At 51.0% G+C, this 20897-nt stretch overlaps 2 protein-coding genes across 5 annotated transcripts; both read left to right on the plus strand.

The window, feature by feature from the left end:
- The first annotated feature begins 373 nt into the window (after positions 1–373).
- Positions 374–4306, plus strand: TMED9 (transmembrane p24 trafficking protein 9). 2 transcript variants are annotated; one of them, XM_036423275.2, is made up of 5 exons: positions 376–595; positions 759–859; positions 1586–1711; positions 2012–2158; positions 3491–4306. In XM_036423275.2, exons 1-5 carry the CDS (start codon positions 412–414, stop codon positions 3638–3640), a joined length of 708 nt encoding a protein of 235 aa, XP_036279168.1. In that variant the 5' UTR covers positions 376–411; the 3' UTR covers positions 3641–4306. The 2 variants fall into 2 exon arrangements, with proteins under 2 accessions (XP_036279169.1, XP_036279168.1); XM_036423276.2 differs by lacking the exon at positions 2012–2158 and having other exon boundaries at positions 374–595.
- Positions 4307–6451: 2145 nt separating this feature from the next.
- Positions 6452–18328, plus strand: B4GALT7 (beta-1,4-galactosyltransferase 7). Of its 3 annotated transcripts, XM_036423270.2 has the most exons (8): positions 6455–6608; positions 8315–8467; positions 10130–10492; positions 14022–14247; positions 15212–15295; positions 15598–15702; positions 16201–16376; positions 16669–18328. In XM_036423270.2, exons 1-7 carry the CDS (start codon positions 6559–6561, stop codon positions 16354–16356), a joined length of 1137 nt encoding a protein of 378 aa, XP_036279163.1. In that variant the 5' UTR covers positions 6455–6558; the 3' UTR covers positions 16357–16376; positions 16669–18328. The 3 variants fall into 3 exon arrangements, with proteins under 3 accessions (XP_045432304.1, XP_045432305.1, XP_036279163.1); XM_045576348.1 differs by lacking the exons at positions 15212–15295; positions 16669–18328 and having other exon boundaries at positions 6452–6608; positions 16201–16508; XM_045576349.1 differs by lacking the exons at positions 8315–8467; positions 16669–18328 and having other exon boundaries at positions 6452–6608; positions 16201–16508.
- The last annotated feature ends 2569 nt before the right edge of the window (positions 18329–20897 follow it).

The raw sequence follows: 20897 nt of genomic DNA on the forward strand, positions 1-20897 counted from the left end.
TTTTTTCAAAGCTGAATTTTTAAATACAGAAGCAAACCCATGATGGCAGATGCTATGCCAGGAAAATCAGAAATCCTAGGTCGAACCTTGTGTCTGCTCATAATTCCCTCTGCAACCTCAAACTGTGTTAGTTTCATCATCTGTAAAAAGTAATAATCACCAGTCGCCGGGCCGCGACAAGGGCCCGACAGAGAGAACTTTCCATTTTGTTACTTCAATTCCAATTCGGTTCCAGGTAGAAACTGCGCCCCAATCACGTACTGCCGCGCCACAGCCGCGAGGCATCTCGGGATTTATAGTCCAGTTTCCCCACTCGCCCCCGCGGAACTCGCTGTCCCGACAGGCCCTGCGGCGGCAGCGGCAGGGGTACGTGGCGCGGCCAATTGCGGCTGCGCGATAAGGTGGGGCAAGATGGCTGCGGAGTTGGGTGTGCGGATCGTGAGGCCCTGGCTGGGAGCGGGCCTGGGTTGGGTGGTTCGGGCCCTTCTGTTGCTACTATGGTTTGCGGCCCGCGGAGGCGCGCTCTACTTTCACATCGGGGAGACTGAGAAGAAGTGCTTTATTGAGGAGATTCCGGACGAGACCATGGTTATAGGTGCGGGGGGAAGGGGACAGTTGGGAACAAGAATGTGGTTTTGGGGTGCGGGGTGTGGGAGGGTCAGCAACGCTCCAGAGCCGGGAGCAGCCGGCCTCTCTGTGCTCTACCTGCCGCGGACCTGGTGTCACCTCTGACTTGGGCTCACCCGGCTTCCCTCCAGGAAACTACCGGACGCAGCTGTATGACAAGCAGCGGGAGGAGTACCAGCCAGCCACCCCCGGACTGGGGATGTTCGTGGAGGTGAAGGACCCCGAAGACAAGGTGGGTCGGCCCCTTCGCGCCGCTGAGCCCTCCGCTCTGCACTTCAGCGCTAGACCCAGTAGGCGCTGATACTTCCCCTCCTGGTTCCCACATCTGCTAAATTGGTAAAAAACAGTTATGTGGGAAAATCCCGGATTTTCGCTCCAGACTTAACTTAGACTGTTGGAATACTGGCTTTCCTCTCAGCCTCTTTCTGACTGCTGCATGATTCCGCCAAGTCAGTTACTTTCCCTAAGCCATTTACTGGTCTGTGTTATGGAAATTCATCTGTCTTATAAGTGTGATAAGAGGATTAATTGTGGCTGAGAAACAATTTTGCCAACTCTAAAGCTGTGACATCTACACTTTAGGATTTCATAGAACAGTGTACTTTCCAAAAAGAATGAGCAGCTTTAAATTTTGACAAAGATTAAAACCAAAAATCCCTCAAAACCCTTTAGCTGTCACCTAAAAAATGAATTACACCAAAATCATAGAATGGGCATGAGCTATGAATAAAAAAAAAAACTTCCCAATAGCAGTCACATGCCACGCTATGCCTGATTTTCTTTTTTACCTCTACTCCAAATAGTTTTCAGACAAGCTTTTGGCAACTGCTTCTGAGCAGCTTTGAACCTTTTCCTGTTGTGTGATGTCTGCAGCTCTGCTTGCAGATTTTTGAGGCACTTAAAGCCTTAAGCACCATCCAGCTCCATGCAGTAACTCACTAAAGCCCTTTCTCCCCAGGTCATCCTGGCCCGGCAGTATGGCTCTGAAGGCAGGTTCACTTTCACATCCCATACCCCTGGCGAGCATCAGATCTGTCTTCACTCCAATTCCACCAAGTTCTCCCTTTTTGCTGGAGGCATGTTGGTAAGTGGATTCGCATGGAACTTGTACTTTTAGCTTTTAGCAACCCTGTTCAGGATTGGGGACTGGTGATACTGTGGGTATGAGATGAGTATGTGGAGCTGTTTGCATATACCTTGGACAGAGCATCAGCCAAGGCTTACTCTTTTCTGTGTGTGTAGAGCTCCATAGAGCTGGGCACTGAGGAGGCTTCATCAGGGTTGGCTTGATGAACAATTTAAGGAAGATGGGTGGACTGTCAGTCCTTGCCATGAAGAGGGAGCACACTACCTGATTGTCTTTACCTTCCTTGTCTGTCCACAGAGAGTTCATCTGGACATTCAGGTGGGTGAACACGCCAATGACTATGCAGAAATTGCCGCCAAAGACAAGTTGAGTGAGTTACAACTACGAGTACGACAGCTGGTGGAGCAAGTAGAGCAGATCCAGAAAGAACAGAACTATCAGCGGGTGAGTGGCTAGGCTCGGATCAGTGGGCTTCTTAGAAGCTGCCTACTGGCTCAGCCAGGAGTTACATGTCAGATTTATTATGAAACATACCAGGTTGTCTATTTTGCAAGTCTAAAAGGTGGGATGGCTATTATTAACTCTGTTTTGTATTTGAGGAGACAGTCTCTTAAGGTTGTTCTTGCCCTAGGTCATACAGTTACACAAAGTGACAGCAGGAAATTGATACCAAAACTTGGGTTCTATTTCCATGGCTATAGGTCAGTGGTTGGCAAACTCAACAGAGCCAAATATCAACAGAACAATTATTGAAATTTCTTTTGAGAGCCAAATTTTTTAAACTTACACTTTTTCAAAATAGACTCACCCAGGCCTTGATATTTTGTGGAAGAGCCACACTCAAGGGGCCAAAAAGCCGCATGTGGCTCAAGAGCTGCAGTTTGCTGACCACGGCTCTAGGTGATCCCAAGGGTTGTAAACTCACCAGTGTCCAGGAGTAAGCAGGTTCTATTAATGGATCTATGACCATAGGATTGGTAGGATAGTAAACTGCCTAACTAGGGACTGTTGTCAAGCCAAGGAATGCCTAGCTGGCTCTGCGGTTTTTTTTTGTTTTGTTTTGTTTTTTTTTTTAAATATATTTTATTGATTTTGTACAGAGAGGAAGGGAGAGATAGAGAGTTAGAAACATCGATGAGAGAGAGTCATCGATCAGCTGCCTCTTGCACACCCCCCCACCGGGGACATGCCCGCAACCAAGGTACATGCCCTTGACCGGAATCGAACCCGGGACCTTTCAGTCCCCAAGCCGACGCTCTATCCATTGAGCCAAACCGGTCCCGGCTGGCTCTGCGTTTTAAGAGGAGCTGGAGGTCCAGGTTTTTTGTGTGAAAAATTCATTGGTTTTAAAAATACTGTATGAGCCAAGCAACACACATGTATGGGCCAGGTGTGGCCCCTGGACCACCAATTTGCAACCTGTGCCCACAATTTTCAAGGAGCAGTTTGGGAAACCTGAGCGGAGGACTCAGAGCAAGCCCATTCCTGGACACTTCAGGACAGCTCTGTCTGATGGTGATATCACAACTACTTTACCTCTCCTCTAAGCTCCAGGGTAGGACTGGGAGTCTGTAACTGACAGAGCAAACAGACGTAAGTTACCTGAGGTCATCTGGCTAGTGAGGGTGAAGGGAGTCCCCACGTGGGGTGTCTCTGCAGCTTTTGACTGCAGAACTCGGCCCTGGACCATCCTCCAGGGAGGGAACCCAGCAGTTCTAACAGACCCAGGTGGGGCCCAGCCAATTCAGGCTCTTCTTCCATTCTCCCCTCCCACAGTGGCGAGAGGAGCGCTTCCGGCAGACCAGCGAGAGCACCAACCAGCGGGTGCTGTGGTGGTCCATTCTGCAGACCCTCATCCTCGTAGCCATCGGTGTCTGGCAGATGCGACACCTCAAGAGCTTCTTTGAAGCCAAGAAGCTGGTGTAGACATCCTCCCAGGCTGGGGGAGAAGAGGCCTCCTGGAACTGATTTCTCTCTGGCAGGAGGACTGATTCCCAGCCATGGATGTTCTGGAGGGAAGAGAGGTCACAGGCACCCCAGGCACAAGCTAAGGGGAGCAGCTCACCTAGAGCATACTGAGCAGGTGGTGGGGCAAGTGCCTGCCCCCTCTCCTGAGCTCTGGGCCTTTGCAGTAATCTCCTAGGGTCTATTGAAGCCACTGGGAGTCCCACTGGCACCTCAGAATCACAATGTTACTGATCAGGGATGTGAGGCTGTTATCTGGGGTGGCTGCAGGGAGGGGAGTGGGTGGGCAAGCCAGTTTTCTTTTTGTCTTCCTTGCTAACTTGGGATTTTAGGCAGGTTGTGATACAGCTGTGATTCTCTGCCACCCTGAGAATCTCCTTGGGCCCAACTCAGCCTGCTGATCCAGGGTGTGTGTTTCAATTGAGGGTAGGATGGAGGGGGTTGCAAAGTGGGAAAGTGGTCCTGAGGTTGACTCTAGGTTTTTCACATAGATGTCCTTTTTGGGGCTCGGGATCAGGGCAAGCAGAGGTCTTGGTGCTGGCTGGGGATGGGGCCTGCAGAGTCTTAGTTACTGATTTCATTTTCAATAAGCCTAGGTTTGTTACATTGGTTTCCCAATAAAAAATTTAAAAAAAGACTTCTTGTACAATGTAAAGTTACTCTACTATCAGTGGGCATAACACTTCAGGGAATGTCAGTTCTTCCAGTGGGCAAAGCACTTCACATTCCAAGTTGAGGACCCACCTTTGAACATCAATCTTTGTTTTTTAAATATATATTTTTATTTATTTCAAAGAGGGAGAGAGGGATAGAAACATCAATGATGAGAGAAACATCATGGATTGGCTGCCTCCTGCATGTCCTCTACTAGGGATTGAGCTGGCAACCTGGACACATGCCCTGACTGGGAATTGAACCGTGACTTCCTGGTTCATGGGTCAATGCTCATCCACTGAGCCACATGGTGCTGAACTTCATTCTTTTTTTTTTTTAATATATTTTTTTTATTATTGATTTTGTACAGAGAGATAGGGAGAGAGATAGAGAGTTAGAAACATCGATGAGAGAGGGTCATCGATCAGCTGCCTCTTGCACACCCACTACTGGGGATATGCCCGAACGAAGGTACATGCCCTTGACCGGAATTGAACCCGGGACCTCTCAGTCCCCAAGCCGACGCTCTATCCATTGAGCCAAACCGGTCTTGGCTGAACTTCATTCTTTTTATCCTCTCCATATCTTCCCATAGCAGAGGGTAGTGGTTTTGCCCAAGAACATCCAACAAATAAATTGGTTTGGGGTTCAAATCCACACCACTTCTCTGTCAGCTCCCTCATGAAGTGCCATCCCTGCCTTTTCAGAGTAGGTGGACTCAGGATAGACTTGTCATGGTGCTGTAAGGAAATGCCTAGTTAGAATGAAGGGTTTATGTTTTTTTAAAAAAAATATTTTATTGATTTTTTTTTTTTTTTTTTTTTACAGAGAGGAAGGGAGAGGAATAGAGAGTTTGAAACATTGATCAGTTGCCTCCTGCACACCTCCTACTGGGGATGTGCCCACAACCAAGGTACATGCCCTTGACCAAAATTGAACCTGGGACCCTTCTGTCTGAAGGCCAATGCTCTATCCACTGAGCCAAACTGATTAGGGCTAGAATACAGTTTTGTTTTTAAAAAATAGGAATGCTGCAGGTGTGGGAAGGACAGAAATCCTTGAGTAGGCAGGGATAAGGATATTGATGGGCTTAAGCAGTAGCATGGAATCAACTGCCTCTTGCATGCTCCCTACTGAGGATTGAGCCTGTAACCCAACCAGGAAGTTTCCCCTATTATTAACGTCATATATTAGTATGATACATTTGTTAGAAATTAATGAATGGAGCCAGGCGGGTGGCTCAGTTGTTTGAGCGTTGTCCCATGAACCAGGAAGTTTGATTTCCAGGTCAGAGCACATGCCAAGGTTGCAGGCTCCATCCCCAGTAGAGGGCATGCAGGAGGTAGTAGCCGATAGATGCCTCTTTCTCATCAATGTTTATATCTCCTCTCTGAAATCAATAAATACAATTTTATTAAAAATTAGTGAATTTAGTAATACATTATTTTTAACTAAAGTCCATACTTAATGCAGATTTCTTGAGTTGTGACCTATGTCCTTATTCTGATTGCCTCTATGAAAGTCTGAGAAACTCACTGCCAAGAGAAGCCCAAAGAGACAACTAAATCTAAATCTATTGTGCCCATCTCTGTACCAAGTTTATTTTTTCCTTTAGTCCTCACAGCAATCATGTAGATCAGGCACTTAGGAGAGGGAACAGAGTTTGTTTTGCCCCCAAACATAGCTGAATTGAGGGAGTCAAGTTTGGAATCCAGTCCATCTGTAGTGCCTGGCTCTAACTCCATGGGGCATCTCTTGAACGCAAGACTAAGCCCTGAGCCTGGCTTTGCGGTCCTCCAAGCTTGTTGCAGAGGAAGAAGGCACCTGAGTTGACAGCCAGGAGGCTCAGAAGCTCCTTGCCTTCCCTTGGGAGGAGGAGGAAGTTGCACATTACCCCCGGGCGCTGGTTTGAGAGTCTGGAGTTTTCAGTCCAGCCCCAGCCCAGTGACTTGTGCCCCCTCTGGGACCTCAGTTTCTTGGGATGCGAAGAAGCGGGGGCAGTCAGCCGCCAAGTGGTAGTCGTGCTCGCGTGTTTTTCCACAGGCGGAACCTTAAACGCCACAGCTCCGGGGAGCAGCCGGCGCGGCCGGAGCGGAGGACCCGCAGGACCGAGGGGCGGGGCGACCGGTTGGGGCGGGGCGGGAGGCGGAGGTGCCGCGTAGGCCGAGGAGGCCGGGCTGCCCGGCCGGGAGCTCGAGCCCCATGCGCGGCCGCCAACCCCCGCGATGCTCCCCTCCCGGAGGAAGGCGGCGCAGCTGCCCTGGGAGGACGGCAGGTGAGCGGCGGCGGCCCCGGGCCTGTCCTCCGGGGGCCGATCTTCACCCGCCGCGGGGCGGAGTCTGGGAGCCCGAGGCCGCCGCGCCTCCTCTCTGCGGGGCTCCCTGAGGGTCTGCGGTTCTTTCTGCGGGTCACCGGGTCTCTGTAGTTGGGTGTCTGTCTCTGGGTCCCTCCAGTCTATGTCACTGCAGGGCTCCGTCACCCCTGGGTCTGCATCTCTCCGTTAACACTTCCCTTTGTGAGTTTCTGTTTCTCTCTTTGCAAGTCGTTTTCTCTTAGGAGTTTCTCCTCTGGCCTCTCTATCTTAGTGCTGGTCAGGGACTCTGTTGACCTCTCTGAATGGACCTCTGTCTTTCTGTGCCTGGTCTAGGAGTCTGTGTTCCATTTCTCTGGTTTCTACCTCCCCATCACATCCCTGTAGCGGCTAGGGAGGGGCCTCAGACCCTCCCTCCTTCCCGCTTCCCCTTCCCTGCCGGCCACCCAGAGAGCACGCCGAACAGAACAGAGGCTCTGTCCCTCCGCCCGGCGGCCGCTGCCTGGCACGCAGTCAGCTCCGCACTTGACACCGATTCAGTTCCCCGTGTGTTAGGTATGGCCTTGGCCCAGAGCTTAGCTAATGTTTACCACGAAAGCAGAACTGGGGAGATGGGGCTTTTTAGTTGTCTACATTTGGGAGGACACTTCAATCTTGAGATGTGCCCCCAAAACTCCTCTCACCTAGAACCCATAGCGAGTCTTCACCCAGTGAGTGATACCTCGTTCCCTTTAGATCTCTTAACTTTGCCATGTATCAAATGGTTCTGGAATATAGTGGGCACAGCTGTGTATCTCTGGAGATTTTTCAGTGTTGGTGTTGAAGTGAGAAGACAGGAATATAATAGAAAGAAAGCCCGAACTGTGAAGTCAGCCCTGGACAGAAATCCTCTTTAATCGTCATGTGGCCAGAAACATATCACTTAATCTTTCTGACTTCAACTTTTCCATCTCTGAAACCGGGAAGAGAGCTATATGAGGACTGAAGGAGACAAACGGAAAGTCCTTGATACTGTGCCTGGCACAGGGGAGGTACCTTCCACTTACCCTTGTCATTTGGAGGTACTGTCATCAGAGCATTTGAGTATTCAAACCTTGTATCTCTTTGATTTGTGTGAGAGAAGAAAGGAAAGATAGTGGAGGAAATTTTTCATTTCCTGATCCCTTTCCATAAACCTTTGGGAAAAAACTGTGTTCTCGAAAAAGTTACTGATACCTCTTCTCGCTTTTGACTCAGGGTTACTGGAATCCATGCAGGCCAATGTAGCAATGAAGGGTGCTGGCTGCAGAGCCAGCCTGCCTCAGTTTGAATCTTCTCTTTCCTAGTCTTGGGCACAGGTTGAAGAGGGAGAAAAAACCTCATCTGGTCTGCCCCTCAGAGCAGGATGGCCTGGGCCCTGGGAGCCGATGGGACTACAGATCTGGAGTTTGCCATCAGGTGGCATCAGGACAACTTCTCAGTATTGTCCACTGTCCCAAGGAATTGGGATTCAGCTCTGAATTAAGTTGTTCAGCAGTTTAGACTTTTAACAGCTCTGGATGAGGGTGCCCAATGGGGATGTGATACTGGTAGGAAGGGACAGTTAGATCCAGGAAACAGCATGTGAAAGTGCGTGAAATGCCCAATTCGTGCCATACTCTGGATAATGGTCATTGCTTCTTCCCCTGAAGGTGGGATAGTTCCCCATGTCCACGTCCCCGGTCTCCACCCCACCCCCAGAAAGAGCTCAGAGGGAGAATCAGTAGAGACTCCAACCTTCCCAGGCCACTGGCAGGATTGGGTTCTGCTCCCCATCGGAAACCCCCACCTCAGGACAATGGGGGGTAAGTCAGAAGCCCCCTGTGAAGGTGTCCTACCCAGCCATCTCTCTGCTGTGTGTGGGACCTGGACCTGGCTTCAGGACTGCTGGCTTTCTGGTTGGCAGTTGTGCCATTATAGAGGCAGGAGCTGGTGTGGCTCTAACGGTGTGACTTAAAGCATGCCCTTGCTGCTTGAACCCTTCCTGTAACTCACTTAGCATGACCTCAGCTGTGTGTCTGGTGCTGCAGCCACAGACAGGAGCCTGGTTATGTATGGGGAAGCCAAGCAGGGACTTGGGAAATTACAAACCTCTAAGTTCTCCAGAGTGAAGTACCAGATGTCATGGAAACACAGAACGTGCATGTATCTCAGTTTGTATACGTGAGAAGATGGGCAGTGCTGGCCATGACATTGGAGTTTGGCCCTGAAGGATCAGTGAGGGGCTTTCAGACAGATAGAATAGGAAGGGCATTTCAGGCAGAAGCAGCAGGCTGTGTGAGGCTGGAGCAGGAAGGAATATGTTGAGCAGAGAAGCTCAGAGTTGGCCAAATTATAGCACTGGATGAGTGGTAAGGGGCAACGAGGTGGGGCCAGGTCACAGAGGGGTTTGACTGTCAGGCCAAGGGATTGGGTCTTTTTCTTGTAAACAGAAGGGGATCATCCATGAGCTTGAAGAGGTCTGAGCTAGACAAGGACCAATGAGACCTGAGCACAGAAGAGAGGCAGTATGTGAGGAAGGGTCAAGGGACTCTTAGGAAGTAGAATCTATAAGCCTGGTAGCTGCATGGTAACTCAGAGAGGTTGCTTTGCTGATTATTTCATGGGGCATTCTGCAGAGGAAACCTCCCTTTTCTTGGATTCCTCAGCTCCTCCTTCACTACCCTCAGGAACTTCCAGAGAGAAGGCAAAAGAATCAGGTGAATTCACTTGTTTTTTTTGTATTTTCTAACCTAAAGGCCAATCTCTCGACACTACCGCAGCGTTTAAGATACCAGCTGTCTTCCCAGTTTCTGAAATGAGCCGGGGTGCTGGCCGCAGCCCCAATCTTTCTTTCCCGAGTCCACTTCTCAGCTCTTGTCTCAGGGGCTGCCTGTTGGGCTGAAGCTTTTGAGGCTTGTTCAGGAACTGCCACTGCCAGTTTGGGCCTTGCATTAATCTGCGGGCAGGCCTGATCTTCCGAAAATAAACATTGGGGTTTTTGACTGGGGATTGATGCCAGCACAGACCCAGATCTTGGGGAGCTTTCTGGTGTGAGAAGCAGGATGAAGCCGATGTTGCAGCAGGTGGTGAACATGCAGGGTGTGCGAGGCATTGGGTGAGGTCTCTAAGTCCAGGCTCCTGCCATCAGCTAGGACGGGAACCACTGTCCTGTGGTGGGGCAAGTGCCAGATACAGGAGCCTCATCCCAGCCTTCGTGGTCTGGCCAGGCTCATTCACAGAAGATAAGAAAGCATCAGGAATGGGCAGCTCTTTGACCCAGGAGTGGTCGGAGGGCTTTCTGGAGGCGGGGGCATGGGCTGTATTCTGACACATGGTAGCAGCATGAGAAAAAGCATTAAAGTTGCTTCTGCACTAATTCCCAGGTGCTTAGGCAGACCAGCCCTGCTCGTAGGGAAGCCAGAGAAGGGGTCTATGCCGGTCGCAGACCAGACCTGCCCTTCTGACCATCCCTGCTCTTGTCCCAGGTCCAGGCTGCTTCCCAGCAGCCTTCCCCGGAAATGCTCCGTCTTCCACCTCTTCGTTGCCTGTCTCTTACTGGGCTTCCTCTCCCTGCTCTGGCTGCAGCTCAGCTGCTCCGGTGACGTGGCCTGGGCAGCCAGGAAACAAGGGCAGGAGACCCCAGGTCCACCCCGGGCCTGTCCCCCAGAGCCGCCCCCTGAGCACTGGGAAGAAGATCGGTCATGGGGCCCCCACCGCCTGGCAGTGCTGGTGCCCTTCCGGGAACGCTTTGAGGAGCTCCTGGTCTTTGTGCCCCACATGCATCGCTTCCTGATCAGGAAGAAGATCCCACACCACATCTACGTGCTCAACCAGGTGGATCATTTCAGGTAGGGACTGCTGGCCCCTGCTCCCCTCTCCAGGGGCGTCACCGTGTCCAGGCCTCTCAGGGCCTGCTCCCTTTCCCGGCAGCAGCCCAGTGCTGGTGGGCCTCAGACCTGCGAAGGGCCACCTAGGTCAGTGGCAGGAGGGAAGGAGGTGGGACCCTTCTCACTGGGTTTGACAGAAATCTTTGGGGAAAGTTTGGGGCTGGGGAGGGTTCTGATCTGATTTCCATTTTAAAATAGGGGTGCTGTGTGTGAAGTAGATTGTACCAGGACAAGAGGAGGAGCAGGAAGAGCTGTGGGTGGTCACTGCAGTTGTCTGAGATGGTGAACACTTGGCCAGCATGTAGAAGGGATGGAGGAAGCACAGACAGGGCTTGCCAGGGGATTGGTGGTGAGGATTAGGCGAAGAGTGTCAATACAATGACTTTAAAGTTGTTCACAGTCTGGCATTATCCTGAAATCTTTGCACATACCGAAATCTTTTCTCCATAATCATAATTGAAGCATCTCGCATTTCACCCCCACCTTTCCCTTCAATTCCTTCCCTCTGGAAACTCGCAACAGTTCCTAGACCCCACTGGGCCCTGTAGTCCGGATACTCCCAATTTTCTTTCTTTCTTTCTTTCTTTTTAATTTCTTGGGGTGACATTAGTCTACATGGACATATTGGTTACATGTGTGGATTACTAATTTACAAAATCTGTATATAGGACCATGTGCCCACCACCCCAAATTTTTTCTTTCTTTTTATTTTGAGAGTACCTTTATTAAAGCGGGGACAGGGAAACAAAGGAAGGGCTTAGGGTAGAGGAAACAACAGGAGAGAGAGAGTGAGTGCCAACAAGTGCTCTGCTTTGGCTCTCTAGAACCGTTATAGGAAAGAAGTGGGCCACGCTGGGCTGAATTCACTGAGAAGTAAAGTCACAGTGAAAGTCCTGGCCAGTTTTTCTCAGTGGTTAGAGTGTTGGCCTATAGATCAAAGGGTCTTGGGATTAATTCAAGGTCAGAGACACATACCACAGTTGCAGGTTCAATCCCTGGCTCCAGTCAGGGCACAGTTAGGAGGCAACCAATCAATGTATCTCTCTCTCTCTTCCCTTCCACTCTCTCTAGGAATCAATGGGGGAAAAATATCCTCTGGTGACGATTAACAACGAAAAAAGTCACAGTGAAAGAAGTGAGCCAGGGCTGGTTTTAGCTCACTGAAAAGTCTAGGACAGGAGAAGCAGCAGGAGGTAGCCTTGGTGGTGGTCTGATTGGCTCTCTAGAAACGTTAAAAGAAAGAAGTGAACCAAGACATGGTTGGTTATCTCACCGAAAAGAGAAAAGGGGGCCTTGAAGACAGGTTCAGGGTGTAAGTCAGGGATGAGCTGCCACTGCCATTGCTTCTCTGGTTGGAATCCTTAGAGTTTAGGAGAGGAAAGTAAAGTGTACCTCAGAGGGAAGAAAGGTGAGTGTGCTCCGGAGAGAGCCTGCCGATGCTCCCAATGGTCATCCTCTACGCCCCACTCACTCACTACTGCCTCAGAGCCCCCTTCCCCTGATTTCCATAGGACTCTCCTTGTCCTCACTTTCTCCTGCCTAACTTGGATTCCATGGCTCATTGTTAATATCCCTCCCCTGCACATATCTCGGTCCCCTTGCCCCTTTCTGCCTGGCACAACTTCTGCCTGATGAAACCTGACTGTTCCTGGGCAGCTGATGTGACTGGAGACAATGAGCCCTGGCCCAGGAAGCGCCTCTGCCCTGCCTGAAAGCCTTGAATTTCTCTAGTCTGCTGCCTTTCCTCTCTCCTCACCCATCCTCCCCACAACTTTGCTTTCTATTTGAGAAAACAGAACTAATTGGAAGAAAACGTGTGCAAGTCCCCAACCCCTGGCCCTGTGTGCCAGCTTCTGGGCACGGTTGCTTTTGATGTTTTGTCCCGCTCTGCTGGGGGAGCCTTCCACTGGCACTGGCTCCCTTTCTTGTCTTACTCAAGGACATCACTCCAGTTGTAGGCCCTTTTCTGTCCTACATGGCCAAGTTTTTCTTCCTTTCTGGATCATTTGCATCAGCATACATTGCCCTCAGCTATCACCTCCTTTCTCTGCTCCCCTTTATAGCAAAACTCCTCCCATTCCTCCCCTAATTGCTAAAACAGCTCTCACTGACATCACCAATGAACCTTATTAATCATCTTCATTCTGTAGACATCTCAGCAGCATTTCCCAAATGGATTACTTCTTTCTTCCTCAAACAACTGTCTGACTTCCGGGGCAGCCTCTCTGAATCTCCTCCTTTCTCACTGGCTGCCCTCCCCACCTTTCCAGGTTCTGCCTCATCTCCCCGGTCTCTTGGTCTCAGTGCTCTTGAGTGTCTCCTTGCTGGCTACAGTCACCCCCTGGGGGATCTCATCCAGGCTCAGAACATTAGGTCCCATCTCTACTCTGGTGACTCCCGAGGCTGTATTCCCAGCCTACACTTCTCTCCTGAACTCCAGACCTGCACATCCATCTGCTTACGCAGCTCTCCATTTACTGGGCTCAGAAGCACCTCAAGTTTTCTTGATCAAAGCTGAATTGCCCAGATCAGCTTCTCCTGCCTCTTCCCCAACTGGGAAATGGCAATTCTATGCTGCCAGTTATGCAGCCCAAAAAGCCTTGGAATCATTCTCTACTTTTCTTTCTGCCTCACACGGGACATCCAGTTCATCAGCAGAATCCAAATAGAACCTGCCCACTTCTCACCGTCTTCACTGCATCTCCCTGAGCTAAATCACTGTCATCTCTTGCCTAAATTATTGTAATGGCCTCTCAACTCAACTCTATGCTTCCACTTCGGTCCTCTAATCTCTTTTCAACACCCCAACTGGAGGATCCTGTTGCACCCTAAGTCACAGTGTGTCATGCCTCTGCTCTAAGCCCTCCAGTGACTCCCCATCTCATTACGGCCAAAGCCTGAGCCCATCAGGGGCCTGTCACCCCCTGACCTCATTCTCTACGCCCCACTCACTCACTACTGGCCACATTGGTGTCTGCCCTGCCTCAGACCTTGGTAAGCACTCTCTCCTCTGCTCAGAGCCCCCTTCCCCCGATTTCCATAGGGCTCAATCCCTCTGGCATTCAGGTTTCTACTCACCCTTCACCCTATTACCCTGACCACCTCTCTAAAAGAACAACCACCTCATGCTTTGACCTCCTGCTTTGCTTTTTCCCACAACACTTACCACTATATGGCTTCTTAAGTATTTATTTGTTTATTTTTTATCTCCTGTTATTAGAATATCAACTCCTTGAGGGCAGGGCTTTGGTTTTCACTGTTATATCCTATGCTCTCAGCAGTTTCTGGCATATAGCAGGTGCTCAGTGAACATTTGGGCGATGAATGGAGGAGCAGATGTGAAGCTGGATAGCTCCACAGTGAAATCAGTGTCGCCTGGAGGGCAGCATAGGCCCCAGGGTGGGTGGTGTAGAGGACGGGCTCTCCTGCAGAGTCTGGGGAGAGCCAGCTCGCTGCCTGTACCCTGCCCAGCCTTGGCCGTCCTGTACAGGTTCAACCGGGCGGCACTCATCAATGTGGGCTTCCTGGAGAGCAGCAACAGCACAGACTACATCGCCATGCACGACGTGGACCTGCTCCCTCTCAACGAGGAGCTGGACTATGGCTTCCCTGAGGCGGGGCCCTTCCATGTGGCCTCCCCAGAGCTCCACCCCATCTACCACTACAAGACCTATGTCGGCGGCATCCTGCTGCTCTCCAAGCAGCACTACCAGCTGGTGAGGCCCAGCCAGCCTTTCTGCTGAGCCAGGGAGCGCCCACCTGGGTGGGGGCGCTGACAGGAGGAGCAGCAGTTTGGGGGCCCAGCAGGGAACCCAGGAGCAGCCAGAGACAGGGGAGAGGAGCAGGAACAAGCAGGTCGGTTAGGGAGGATTCAGGCGCAGCACAGAAAGCCCGTGAAAGGTGGCTTCATAAAAGTTGGGTTCATTGAGTCTTAAAATGGATAAGCCTGGCTGGGCTGAGAGGAGGGTGTTGCTTCCTGTGTGGCTGCCCAGCTTCAGACAGTGTCACTGGGGCACCGTTTCTCTTTCCTCGTTTCTCTCATTTCTGCCCTCTTTAGACAGGATTTCTTTCCAGATACTCAGGGTGGAGGGTGGCGGTTGTAGTTGCAGTCTGTATCTGTCTAGGCCCAAGTCTACCAGAAGAGGGAGCTCCCTCTCCAACAGCCAGACAGGAGTCCCAGAGCCGTACCACACAGATTCTTGATTGGCCTGACCTGTGTCCTGGGCCCATCCCTGAGTCAGTCACTGTGGGGAAGAGGGGGAAGAACTGAGTAGCTTAGACCTGAGTCTCCTGCTCCTCACAAAACTAAAGCCACTTTATGTAAATGAAGTCCCTAATCTGGTAGCAAAAACTGGTATCTGCCAAAGAGCCCAGCTGTTCCTCTCCCACACAGAGAAAGAAACGAGGGCTGAGCCCAGAAGAAATGGGAAGGGGCAAGCAGGAATTGGTACTTGTGCCCATTACCAGCTACCCAGAGAGGTGCCCTCCTGCCAGTCAGATATTTGGGAGAAACAAATAATCTCACACAAGTTCCAGGCCCCATTACATGGGCACAGGGTCTGGGATGTGCTGACTGTCCCCCCAATACTGCAGAGGTTGTGGGAACTGCATCTGAGTGGTAAGAGACTAGAGAGCACACTGGGCGGATGAGGCAAGTGACGCTGTCTGTCTCTGTGTTAGTGCAACGGGATGTCCAACCGCTTCTGGGGCTGGGGCCGTGAGGACGATGAATTCTACCGGCGCATCAAGAGAGCTGGGCTCCAGGTAACACCCCCAGGTCCCCTACCTCCACCTCAGCCATCATGGCTGCCCTGAGGCTCCCTTCTCTGCCCTCCGCTTGGAGATCCTCAGCTGGCTCTTTTTTTTTTTTCTTCTTTTTTTTTTTAAGGTTTTATATGTGCTCAGGTGGTTCTGATCCTAGTCCTGCCCCCACCTTAGCACACCTCTTCTGCAAAATGGGAAGACAGGCCCTGGCCTGTGGCCTGTGGCAGGCAGTGGGACCCAGAGGACTAGTGAGGGCCAGGGCTCCAGGAGGGATGGCCTAACCCAATTTCCTTTGGCCTCAGCTATTCCGCCCCTCGGGAATCACAACTGGATACAAGACATTTCACCACCTGCATGACCCAGCCTGGCGGAAGAGGGACCAGAAGCGCATTGCAGCTCAAAAACAGGTGCTGACTGGTTCCCAGATCAGGCATGGATAGGCGGTGACATGGGGGAGCGAGTAGGCCCAAGCATTTCACCAAGTTCTACTTGAGTCAAAATGGCTCTTCCCACTCCTTTTTGGCCCAGCTCAGTCGATGGCGTTTTGTTTGGGTACCTTTCCCTGGTTGGTGGCTGCTATGGGTCCTGCGACCTGGGTCAGATGACCCCCATGCAGGCTGGGTGGAGGGGACTCAGCTGAAGATGTCAGAATCCCAGGCGGACCTGCAACCCAAGAGTTCCCATCCCTCAAACAGCTCTTCTCTAGGAGCCACACTAGTGAAATGAAAACCCCTGCTCTCCTGCTTACCGGGGCATACCGCTGTGGGAGAGCCTTCACAGCTGTGAGCGGCACTCCTGTCTTCATTGGGGTCACAGAACCTCTGATGATGAGGTCCTGGGGCATCCATATTCAGCTGGCTCCTCCCAAGCCCTGAATATATGCTCTCTCCCCTTTTCCTTCCTAGGAACAATTCAAGGTGGACCGGGAGGGAGGTCTGAACACTGTGAAGTACCGCGTGGATGCTCGTACAGCCCTGTCTGTGGGTGGGGCCCCGTGCACTGTTCTCAACATCATGTTGGACTGTGACAAGGCTGCTACCCCCTGGTGCACACTTGGCTGAGTTAGTTGGACAGTAAGGAGGCTTGTACCTGCCGAAACCGGTTTGGCTCAGCGGATAAAGCATCAGTCTGCGGACTGAAAGGTCCCAGGTTCGATTCCGGTCAAGGGCATGTACCTTGGTTGTGAGCACATCCCCAGTAGGGGGTGTGCAAGAGGCAGCTGATCGATGATTCTCATCGATGTTTCTAACTCTCTATCCCTCTTTCTTCCTCGCTGTAAAAAATCAATAAAAAATATATTTAAAAAATACTTTTTTAAAATCATTTATTTATTTTTACATATTTTATTGATTTTTTTTTTTTTTTTAAAGGAGGCTTGTACCTACAGGCCACATTGCTACTCAAGCCCTGGACAAAGCCTCAGGCCCTGGGCCCAGCTCCAATAGGACGTGGAGCATTCTGAAGCAGTGGACAGCAGGCTACGTGTTTGCAGCAGCCTGGCCCCCAGAGGGAGCCTGAGCCAGGACAGAACACACAGGATGTCTGGGATGCTGCTAGCAATAAACAGTGATGGAGAGAGGCTGGGATGTGGCTCCCAACTGGGACTCTGCCCTGCCTTTGCTTGCCCTGCTCTGCCCTCCTTTGCATGCTGGGACCTGAAGGCTTTTGTTCCTTCCCCCTGGACCGCCTCATGCAGAGGTATGGTTTAGAGGCCATGCTGCTGATCTGAGTGGCTAGGGCCATTGGGAGGCTTAAAGTGCAGGACCCAGAGAGCAAGCCCCACAGAAAGGGCATGACTGAGAGCAGCTCCAGCAGGGTGTCACCATGTAGGAAAGAGGGCCTGTGTTGCCAGATCTGATTTTTTAAAAGAAAGTAGAAGTCTGGATTCTTAAGTAAAATTGGTTAATTATTAAATGATAGCAACTAATTGAAACTTAAAGAAAGTATGGCAATCCAAACAAAATGTGATGTGAACCACCAGTTTGCCACCTATGGCTGAGGGGAAGGGAATAGGAGAAAAGATGACATCTCTCTTTGCTACAAGCTGGCAAGGAGTTGGGTTAGGGCAGGGATGGCAAGACTAGGGGAAGCTCAGGTGGGAGAGAAGCCAGAGGCACAAGGTTCCTGTACCGCCCACAGCCCTCTAGGCTTTGTTGCCCTCGGGGCAGTGTGACCACCGCCAGGCTCTAGCGAGCTCATACTCTGGGAAGGGGACTGCACTGCCTCACTAAGACGGACAGATTCAGAGGACTGGACTCAGGGTAGGCAGGATGTGTCGGCAGTGGCTCAGTCATGGCTTGAGGGAATAAGGGAATGAGGGCCGTGTTTCTGACGCCGGAGTAAGAAGATGAGAAGTGGGAGAATCCCTGGGGTTCCCACAGCACAAGCAATCACACAATGCCAAGGAGAGGTGAAGGAGGGGAGCTCAGGAGACTGGAATTGGGGAGTGATCTTGGAGGGGAGCCTGGGGCCAGGGAGAGAGTGGGAGGCCAGGAGCCCTGCAAAGTAGATCACTTCTTTAAGGTGTCTGGCTGCCAAAGGTTGGCAGCAGAAGTCCGAGGAGATGGAGGACAGTTAAGGCTGGTTTAACAATAAATAGGACACCTGAAATACTAAAGACTCCTCCTCTGAGCTGCTGTGTGCAGTTGTGTGGGTTGTGCACTGTACAACCTAAGCATAAGCGAAGAGACTTGAGCAAAGATGAGCAGAGTGAAGCTTCGGGCTCCATGTAACTGTTCAGATGTATAATAGAGGGTCCTTGTGATCCTAAATTGGTCTTACCCAGTGATTTAGCCCCACAGAGGGACAAACAGGCTGCAATTACAGTACAAGGGTAGTGGGCAGGACTTTCTCAACTTGAGATCCAGGAGAGGGGAATGGCGTGTTTTCTGTATGTCAGTCTCCCGGGCAACCCTGGCTAAATCATCTTGTACTTAAGTAACATGGAGGCAAAACTCCAGCCTCCTAGAGCTGGTGGGAATGGATGTGATATCATAGCCCTCAGCTCTGTACTCATCTGGCACAGCAAGACCTCACAAATGTGGGTGTTCCTTTATATCTGTACCAAGGATGTGGAATGAGCAGAAGAAAAGCAGGATCAGCTGACTCAGCCTGGGCCCCACACTCCGCATTGGCGGCTGCTGCCATCCCAGGAGAGTGGGAGAGGGCTGAGCAATGGTTTGCAGGGGGAAGAAGCAGGTAGCTCTACTGCTTCCTCAGTGTCTTTGTTGCCTCCTCCCTGTCTCGCTGACCAGGTGTGAATGAAATAAATCCAGGATGAACTAGCACCTGCTGAGCATTTACCGCATATAACATGCTAGGTCTTTATTGGTTAATCAGTTTTGTAGCTGAGGATGGTGAAGCACAGAGAGCTAAGTGGCTTGCCCAAAGATAAAAGAGTTGGTACCTAGTGGAATCTGGCCTTAGAGCCAGATTCCTTCACTCCTGGCCTGCACAGCAGGTCCCATGCACAGATGTTCCTTATCCTCCTCTCCCTAGCTGGAGAGGGCCCATGGGGAGGGCTGGCCATCATGGTTTGATGTTCCTTTCACCGCTGGGATGAAACCAGGGCCAGGGGTGAGATACAAAGTGTCTGCCCCATGCTTCCTCTGGATGAAGATGGGGATTTGGCTGCTGGAGCATCAGTGGGACCAAGAGCATGGCAGTGTGCCTGGGAATGTACGAGGTGCTGGGGGAAGGTCTCCAGGAGACGTGGGCTTGCTGGTGGAGTCAGTTTGCTGTCGGGATGGGAAGAGTTCTGCAGGGGTCAGCCTGTGCAAGGTAGAGAGAAAAGAGAGCATGTTATATTCAGGGACCTGGAGGAGCTCTGGGTGTCCCTGTTTGCCAGTATAGTGCAGGAGTGCGTGTGCGGGGACAGAGGGGAGGGTGGGATGAGCCATGAGGATCTGTATGCCACACGGAACATACACATATACTGTGCTCTCTGGGTTCAGTGTTTTCAAGGCCGGGGAAATTTTTGAGCAGGGAGAGACCTTTCTGAACCCACAACTGTAGTGTATTAGACTGAGCTATCCTGCCAGGGCACCACTGTCAATTTCTTAGTTTTGACCAATGCACTATGGTTAGGTAAGATAATAATCACAGGGAAAGCTGGGTAAAGGCTGGGTAATAGGAATTTTCTGTAATATCTTCCTAATTTTTCTGTAGATCTCAAGTATTCCCAAAGGAAAACCATTTTTTTAAGTTAAGTTATATATGAGCAGCATAACAATTGCTCAGTAAATGATGGAATCTTGGCCTTCCCTTCAGGCTGGCAGTTGAGAATTTCCTCTGCTACTGCCTCTGTCTGAGCTATGCCCCGTCACCCACAGGTAAGGCTGAGTTGACTCCCCAGGCTGTGATATAGAAGCAACGGAAACGGTAACTATTGGTTGTCTGAGTATTTCCTTCCCATAGGAAGGGATGTAGATGTTTTTTCTTAATGACTACACCCAGTGTCCCCTTGTCCACTCCTTCATAGAGGCCTTCCTGACTACCCATTCTTAAGAGTTCACACACAAACTCACATACATCATCCCTTTTTATTGCTCTCACAGCTATCACCATTAACTGAAATCTTATTTATTTTCTCTCCCCTGTTCCTTCATCTCACTAGAACATTGGTCCCTGAGCTCAGGACCTGTGAGTCTTGTTCATTGCTTTGTCCTCAGTACCTAGCACAGGGCCTGCTGCCTCACAGGCACTCCGTTTTAATGGAATTGAGTTGAAATTCCCAGGTGGCAGGTTGCGGGCCTGCAGCACCAGCTGCTGCTGCCCAGGCCTTCTCTGCCCTGAAGCTGATGTTTTGCTCTCCTGTCTTGTCTTGAAGACCTGGGGCCACCTCTTCAACACACCTGACTTCATCTTCTTTGTTCACTTGCCCTTTCCATCCTGTTTACCTGTCTGCCAGCAGCTGCTACACTACCTGCCAGCTTTAATTCTGCTTCATTTAAGCTCATTTGCACCAATTTCCTTTTTTAGAACAATCCACGCAGTCCCCCGAAGAGCAGCACATGCTGCGGGCGGCCCTGCTTCCCTTTTCCTAATGAGCACAGAGCAGCAGTTCCTTCCCGCTGAGAACTCACAGAAAGCCCTGTGCCAGGACAGGAGGAGGCCTACACTCAGATGCTCACTACCTAGTGGGCATGAAATCAGGGCACACGCTGCGGAAATTCTGAATGTTAGGGGATGGGAAGTCCAAAGTGCTTTGGGTGCTGACCTGCTTCCTGAGGTGACTTTTCCTCCCTCACAGCTATAGGATCCACCCACGTCCTCATCACTGGGGCTTTAGGCCTCACCGTCCTGGGGCTACAACTCGGGAGAGGGGTCTGTTCTGCTCCCTAGAAATTGGAGTGAGAAAGAGGTTCAGGAGTGGTGGCCCCGCCCCAGGGAATGTTCTCTCTTACCCTTAGAGCTGGCAACACCAGAGGCCGCAGAATTGCCTTTTCTGTGCAGTGGCCCAGAATCTCAGCCCAGAGTGGGAAAACACAGACTTCCCACCACATTGTCACACCCACCTCTCACTTTCTGCTGCTGCAGAAGACTCAGCACATAATGAAATCATATTGCTTTTATAGAAATGAAGCCAAGGCAGGAATGTGGC

Source organism: Pipistrellus kuhlii, unplaced genomic scaffold, assembly GCF_014108245.1.
Source record: "Pipistrellus kuhlii isolate mPipKuh1 unplaced genomic scaffold, mPipKuh1.p scaffold_m20_p_8, whole genome shotgun sequence".
NCBI classification, from domain to species: Eukaryota; Metazoa; Chordata; class Mammalia; order Chiroptera; family Vespertilionidae; genus Pipistrellus; species Pipistrellus kuhlii.

Coding starts and splice junctions, on each gene's coding strand:
- TMED9 (XM_036423275.2), top strand. CDS start 412: ATGGCTGCGGAGTTGGGTGTGCGGATCGTGAGGCCCTGGCTGGGAGCG. Junction 860..1,585: donor TGAAGGACCCCGAAGACAAG/GTGGGTCGGCCC, acceptor CTTTCTCCCCAG/GTCATCCTGGCCCGGCAGTA. Junction 2,159..3,490: donor AAGAACAGAACTATCAGCGG/GTGAGTGGCTAG, acceptor CCCCTCCCACAG/TGGCGAGAGGAGCGCTTCCG.
- B4GALT7 (XM_036423270.2), top strand. CDS start 6,559: ATGCTCCCCTCCCGGAGGAAGGCGGCGCAGCTGCCCTGGGAGGACGGC. Junction 14,248..15,211: donor CCAAGCAGCACTACCAGCTG/GTGAGGCCCAGC, acceptor TCTCTGTGTTAG/TGCAACGGGATGTCCAACCG. Junction 15,296..15,597: donor TCAAGAGAGCTGGGCTCCAG/GTAACACCCCCA, acceptor CTTTGGCCTCAG/CTATTCCGCCCCTCGGGAAT.